General features: G+C 45.2%; 1 protein-coding gene across 1 annotated transcript; it reads left to right on the forward strand.

Moving 5' to 3' along the window:
* Positions 1–487: 487 nt before the first annotated feature.
* On the forward strand, positions 488–6,005 carry LOC310911981 (2-hydroxyacylsphingosine 1-beta-galactosyltransferase-like; the record flags this gene model as incomplete). The annotated part of the gene is made up of 5 exons (XM_083866098.1): positions 488–1,333; positions 4,105–4,244; positions 4,416–4,492; positions 4,869–5,088; positions 5,690–6,005. 5 exons carry the CDS (start codon positions 488–490, stop codon positions 6,003–6,005), a joined length of 1,599 nt encoding a protein of 532 aa, XP_083722224.1.
* Between the last annotated feature and the right edge of the window lie 1,065 nt (positions 6,006–7,070).

Below are 7,070 nucleotides of genomic sequence, written 5' to 3' on the forward strand. Positions count from 1 at the left end.
GCTCTGCAGGCCTCCCTGCGAGCCTGCACAGACATCAAGGGCTTAGAGAGAACCAGCTGTTCTGGCTGGACAGAAATAAAAATAAAATCCAGCTGAGCTGGTTCTGTAGCGGTAAACAGGGACTGAGCAGCAAGTGTCACTGCTGGTGCTGTGACCCAGCATAGCTCCTCCAGCCACTCACCCTCAGTGACTCTCTGTAAGTCAGTCTGCTAGTTTTTGAGCCTTAGGAGCACAAAGAAGTGGTTTTCTGGAAAACTCCTCTGATATCTAACTTTGGTTGTTGGGGTATTTTTGTGGGTTTGTTTCTGGTGTGTTTTTTTCTAAGGCAAAGCAGAGTGGATGGGGACAGATGTTTTCCAGTGAAAAACTCCCTACTGCTCTCCTTTCACAGCTCATGAGTACTGGCTTGCAGCTACAATCCCAACTCTTAGTTGCCGAGTGCATGACAGAGATACTACATTAACGGCATGTTTTTCTCCTTGCAGTGATGAAGATGATGAAGCTGCTACCGTGCCCTGCTGCTCTTTTTATCCTAGTGACTGCATTCACTGTGGAGCCATCTCACTGTGCCAAGGTGCTGATCATGCCCACCATAGTCTTCGACAGCCACTTACGAGTCTTCATGCGGGTGGCAGAGGCACTGACTGACCGGGGCCATGACCCTGTGCTGCTCCTTCACGAAGGTCGGGACGTGGAAACCTCCCTGCCTGCCTTCCGTGTGCAGAGCTACTGGGGTACCTTCAGCACAGAGAGCGCAGATGCCTGGGTGCAGGAGAAGATAAGGCGTGTCTTCCAAGGGAAGATGACCTCTCTGGAGGTGTTTTCATTTTTGGAGAAGTACCTGGAAAACTGTGACCTAGTACTGGGAAATTCTACCCTTCTGCAGAAACTCCAGTGGGAGCACTTTGACCTGCTTTTGGTGGACCCCAATGAGATGTGTGGATTTATCCTGGCCCACATCCTACACGTCAAATATGCTGTGATTTCCACTGGTTTCTGGTTCCCAGCAGAAATTGGTGCCACCTCCCCCATTGCCTATGTCCCTGAATTCAACTCCCTGATGACAGACAAGATGGGCTTTTTTGGTAGGACTTGGAATCTCCTCGTCTACATAATCACTCGTGTGGCTACAAAACTGATCATCCTGCCCAAGTTTGAACGTCTCATGGAGAAGCATAGGGTGGAGCCCAAGACATCCATGTTGGACCTTGTTCATGGAACTAGTCTTTTCTTCCTCTGTAATGATGTGGTGTTGGACTTTCCCCGCCCAACGCTCCCCCATGTCATTTTCACAGGGGGGATTCTCGCTGAGCCTGCAAAGCCCCTTCCAGTGGTAAGTGCCAGAAAGCTTTGGTCTATGATTGCATATAAGCTGGAGAAGCTACTTAGTACAGATCTTCTTTGGAAGAACCTTGTAAAAGTTCTGAAGCCCCAAGTGTCTGGAAAGCTGTGTTTTGGTGCTTGTGAGTGCATCGGCGAGACAGAGAACACTGAAGGCTGTTGGGCTGCAGGGAGGATTTAGTAGAATTAAGTAGTCCACTCTGAAGTGGGATTTGGCCTCACTGTCCATGTAAAATGGTGTGTGGAATTCCTAAGATCGAAGTGTGTTGCCCTTGGCACTTGATAATGAATGGTTTATTTGCTTCTTTGCTAAAGTGGAAATCGGAAGAAGAATTAATCTTCCTAGTTTCATCACTGATATGTTAATCCGGAATTTCTTCCTTCACCCTATTTCTGCCCTTGAGCTTGTAGTCTTAAGAAACCACAGGGGAGAGCTATTCTTATTCCTTCATTAAATTCAGTGCAGAATCCCAAAATGGAGAAAACTGAAGGGTAGAATCCCCTTTTTTTTCAAGGTTCAATCCTGAAAACTCCTCTCAAGGCTTTCTCCAACCTATACTTCACTAATCCTAGGAATAAATTCAGAGGGACAAGCTCTTAAAGCCTCTGGCTGAAGACAGTGTTGGAACAGAATAGGGCTTGTCTTACCACTTTTACAAACATTGAGGGGAAATAAACCTGGATAATAAAACTTGGGCAGTCAAGATGTCCTGGTGTCCTGACTAAGGGTCTGAAATGGAGATAAGATTTTAACTTTCAAATTATTAGAGGCCTCTCAAGATCTCTGATGGCAAGTTTAACTGGTGCTGTGGATGCCAATATTTTTCAGTTAAAAACTGAGATCAGGGGCCTTAAGAAGCAGCTCTCCAGATGTGTCTGACTGCACATGAGCCTTGCCCATGTGGTGTGGCCTGCAGGTAATGAAACGCATGTAGGATGCTCTGGAAGCTGTGTCAGAGGGTGGCTGCCTCACAGAGCTCTTGCAAAACTCTGGCTTGGTCCAACCTGGCCACGTACACACCTCCTTATAAAGAAGGGAGTTGTTTGCTAGGGCATTACTCATGTGCTTCACAGCTTCCAGAACAGATCCCGGGGCACCTAAGGAAAGAATGATGGAGATAAGCCCAGAGCCCTGCAGTAGGTGGTGGCTGTCATGCTGGCAGGTTGGCATGTCTGTGTGCACATGTTGGGATGCCAGCAGAAGAGAATGCCTCTGTGGGTCTACGTGGACCTTAAAGAATGTCCCATTTGAAATGTAATTGTTTATTTCCTCCTATTCGAAACACTATGCTTTTGATTGCTTCTAAGTAGGACTTGGTTAAATATAGATATGTATTTGAGAGAAAGTGAGAACATTTGGTGGTCAACCATGCTTCCCTGGCAACTTCAACGCTGTTTCTGACAATTAAATGTTATGGCCCAATTATAATGGATAACACAGTCATCTGGTTTAGGAGTCATTGTACATTGTACTTTATTTAGAAAAGGAAAACCAGTACTTTCTCTTCTGTAGCAGTTTCAGTGGTTGTACTGCTCAAAGCATGTGAAACTCAGAAGAATGGAAAAGCAAAATATCTCTGTTGTAAAGTTTTTGATTCTTGGACTGTTTTAGGGCACTCTAAGCATTTCTGAAAAGATAGACTTGAGTCTCTGAAGCATATAACAAAGGAGAAATATCCCTGGAGAGTAACACTAAGATGAGCTTTGTAACTCTTTTGTACTCAGATCCCCTAACTTTTAGACTACAGTTAATATTCTGAATTAATCACTTTAGTTTTCTCTTTTAACAACTGATTTTTAATTTTTTTTTATTCTTTCAGATTTTCTTTTAATTATCCTACATGTTTATTTTAGGAAGTATCTATATTCAAAGATAGATTTTTTAATTGAACTTCCCTAAAATGCTTCTGATTGGGATACACAAGAAATTTGAAACAGGACAGAATTCATAATGAGAAATAGACTCAGTCCAGCCTGGCATAAGAGGAAATTGTCCTTGTTTGCTTCACAGCAGCTGTGGTTGCTGATTTCTTCTCCCTACTACCTTCTGGCTTTGTTTAAAAAAAGTAGACTCTCTTCAGATACAGACCTGTTTATGTAGCATTACAGGTAGCCTCTAAATGAAGGACAAAAAACTATGGGTTTTACTTGATCTGTAGCTACCTCTCTGTTCAGTGATCAAAAACTGAGATAGCAAGTAGCTATCAAGGATGGGTAAACTCTCCTGTCAAGATGGCAAGACCTTCTGCCATGTCCAGGAGCCTTTGACATTGGAGAGTTTGTAGGAACTCTCCAGGAAGTTCTTCCTGACTGTGTGATGTTTTGTCTCTTGTATCAGCCTAATCTAGAGACCCTGACAGGCCTCCTGTCTTAGAGGTAATGGGAAAATAGCCTTCCTCTTTTTACTCCAAATTCCTTCTCTGCCAGGGTTGTTCCTCTGTCACCCCTCTGTTTCCAGAACCTTTCTTGTCAAAGAGTAATTATGTTACCTCCAGTGCAGGAGATAATGCCATGAAATGCAGGTTTTGGACACCTCCCTGCAAACTACCAAGACCAGCAAGTGCTCAAGTAATTTTTCCCTGCCTGGGTGCAAAAATCACAGTAGTTTTAGAGTTCATTGAGTGGTGAAAACCACGTAGCTTTGTGCTCCAGGTGGATTTGGCTTCATCTTCTCTGTGGCCAGCTTTCTACTGACAGAGGCAGGAGTGGGAAGGGCCCTTCTGCAACAGTACATCAAGGCAGCTGTGTGTGTTTTGCCCACAGGGTCTGCGTCTCTGGGTGGAAGCAGCAGAGGCTGGTGTCGTTGTTGTCTCCTTTGGCATCGGGATCCGAGCTCTCCCAAGGGATTTGGTGGAGAAGATGGCTGGTGCATTTGCTCGCCTCCCGCAAAGGGTGGTGTGGAGGTGAAAAGGGAATGGGATTCATTTCCACTTGAGTTGGATGAAAAACAATGTTGAGGGGTGGTTAATTTCAAATCACAGAATCTGCTTTCTGTCTCTTATCTGATTGACTTTATTATTGTTCTCTGTGTGTTTCTCTTTTCCTTTTTTCCCTTCCTCTGTCTCCTCCCACAGATATTTTGGTCAGAAGCCAAGAAACCTGGGTGAGAATACGCTGATGATGGGGTGGCTGCCCCAGAATGACCTGCTAGGTAAGGCTGGGTTCTGTGTATGTGTGTGCCACTAGCAACACCCCTGGATTTTAGCCCAAACCACAGCAAAGGCATATAAGGATAGCAGCACCTGTGTGGATGCAAGTCTGTAGCTTCTTGTGTGTCTGAACTGTATAAAGCATGATCCTCACCTAACTGCTTGAAGCTGCTTGGCTCCTAGCTCCCTTCTCCTCCAAGCTCTGCTCAGCAATTTTGGGCTGCCAAAAGCCAGATGTATTCCCAAAAGGTAGCATCCTCTCTGCTCAGCATGCCTGTTTTTCCCTAAACATGCATCAACATTGTGTGTTGAGGAACCCCCTGGAAGCTCTATTGCAACATGAAAGGCATTGACTTGCTACCATTTCTTTGCCTGCAGGCCACCCCAACGTGAAAGCTTTTGTCAGCCACTGTGGGATGAATGGTGTATTTGAGGCAATTTATCATGGTGTGCCAGTGGTGGGATTTCCTTTCTATGGGGACCAGTTTGACATCATGACCAGAGTGCAGGCAAAGGGCATGGGTATCCTCATGGACTGGAGCAGAGTAAAAGAAGAGGAGCTTTACCAGGCTGTCGTCAAAGTCATCTCTGACCCCAGGTGAGGCATCTGGAAGCATCAAGGTCTTCCTTGGTGCAGACAGTGTGTAGGGATCAGTGTGTCAAAAAGTGACCTTCTGTCAGTCATATACTCTGCTTTTTTCTAGAACTGAAGCAGGAACAGAAAAATGGCACGGGGCTCCTGTTTTCTAATGGGACATGTGCAACTGCTGGTTTTTGAAATGCTCTCTGAGAGCTTGATTTTTAAAATATTTTGTATTGCTTACCTATTAAAAGGTGTTGCAATTTAGTATCTGCAAAGGTTTGGCCACTCATCAAGTGTGTAACTTTAGCTTCATGCTGGGTGAGGTCTTAGAGTGCAAACTCCCCTCAGAAAGTACCATACATATGAACTCACTGAACAGGTACTTGGAAGCCAAACTATCAGTGTTTTTAACGAAACACAAAGTAAAATACACTCTGGCTTGTGCCTTCATGGCTGGCAAGTGCCATCAGAGTGCCTTTCAGAAGAAGAACGGAAGAAATTTGACCCTCTCTCAAGGTATTATTTGGGACTTGAAAGCATCATTGGATGTCTCAGGCCAATTCTCAGGTACGAAGTTTCTGTCGAAAGGTAAATGTCTTGTCATCTTCCCTTGCAGCTACAGAAAAGCAGCCCAGCACATCTCAGCTCTGCACCTGGACAGACCAATGCATGCTCTCAACAGGACAGTGTATTGGCTGGAGTATGTCCTTCGTCACAATGGGGCACCCTACCTTCGCCCAGCTGTTTACGACCTCTCCTTCTATGAGTACTTCTGCCTGGATATATTGGCTCTTCTCTTGCTGTGTCTGGCTGGTGTTGGATTTGTTCTCTACAAATCTGTGGTGTGGTGCAGAAGGAAGAGGGCCAGCCCTGTGTATCAGAATGGCAATTGCATGAAAGGCCACTTCACAGAAGAGAAAAAACTGCAGTAGTGGCAAGTGTGTTCCAGGGCATATCCCATCACTGTGAAATGAACTGCTGCTGTGCCAAGAAATGTATGGCATGCAGGCATGGAGAGAGGTGGAAGATCCGCAGGTCTGGATGAGAAGAGAGTGGGGAGGGAGGAGTATTGCAAAGGCCTGTGTCTACACCTCTGTGTACAGCACCTGTGGGCGGGGGGGTGAATTCAGGCGTGGGTGGGAGCACTTGGCCAGAATGCTGGGAATGGGGCATAGGTAGGTAGACTTCCAGGGAGGAGTGCAAGTTGTTCCCTTTGTATTGCACATTGGTTTAAATGCTGGTGTTGCTCTTCTGGCTTTTTGGATCATGGAGGCTCTGGAGGTAGGAACAGCATTTCATGTGCTGCAGGCACTATGTCTCCTCCACCTTGTTACTAAGAGCCACAGGAGTCAGGATACCTTGATGTGCAGATGAGAACCTGAAGCAGAGCTGTGGACAAGGAAGGGCACTGAAAATATCATCCAGAAGAGGGAAAAACTGGTCTGTTTTAAGTTCTGTGGATAAATATTGTTCTTCCTGCTTCAGTCAACACTCTACAATCCTGTTTGTGTTTGAGCTAAATTATTATTTTTTAAAATAAACTTATACTCTTTCTCCTGTGTGGCAGTTCTCTGGTCTTGGTTTAATGTGAACCTGTGATTCTTGTAACAGGAAATGGTTGAATCAAGATTAAAGGGTCTTTTCCTTCTTATTACTGCTTCTATGGTCTCCACATACCTCCATCAGCAAGTTTTTGGCCTTTCTGCATGCTTTCATGCCTTCCCGTGGCACATACCCATAGCATCTCCAAACCTGTGACAAAAGAAAAATTGGAACAGATGCAAGTACCAGGACTACAGGATCAGCAGCCAATAGTTCAGAGAGTTGGTCATAGGTAATAAGTCATACACATTTATAGAAGCAGAGAGCTCTGCTCATTTCAATGTGAACAGGCAATACTGTTGCCCCACTTGGGCCATGGTATGGAGTGCTAACTAATGTGTTTTTACTCACCCTGGACTCTAAGGCAAACCTAAGTGGGGTGTAGCTGCACAACC

Source organism: Zosterops lateralis (genome assembly GCF_965231275.1).
Source record: "Zosterops lateralis genome assembly, chromosome: 8".
Lineage (NCBI taxonomy): Eukaryota > Metazoa > Chordata > Aves > Passeriformes > Zosteropidae > Zosterops > Zosterops lateralis.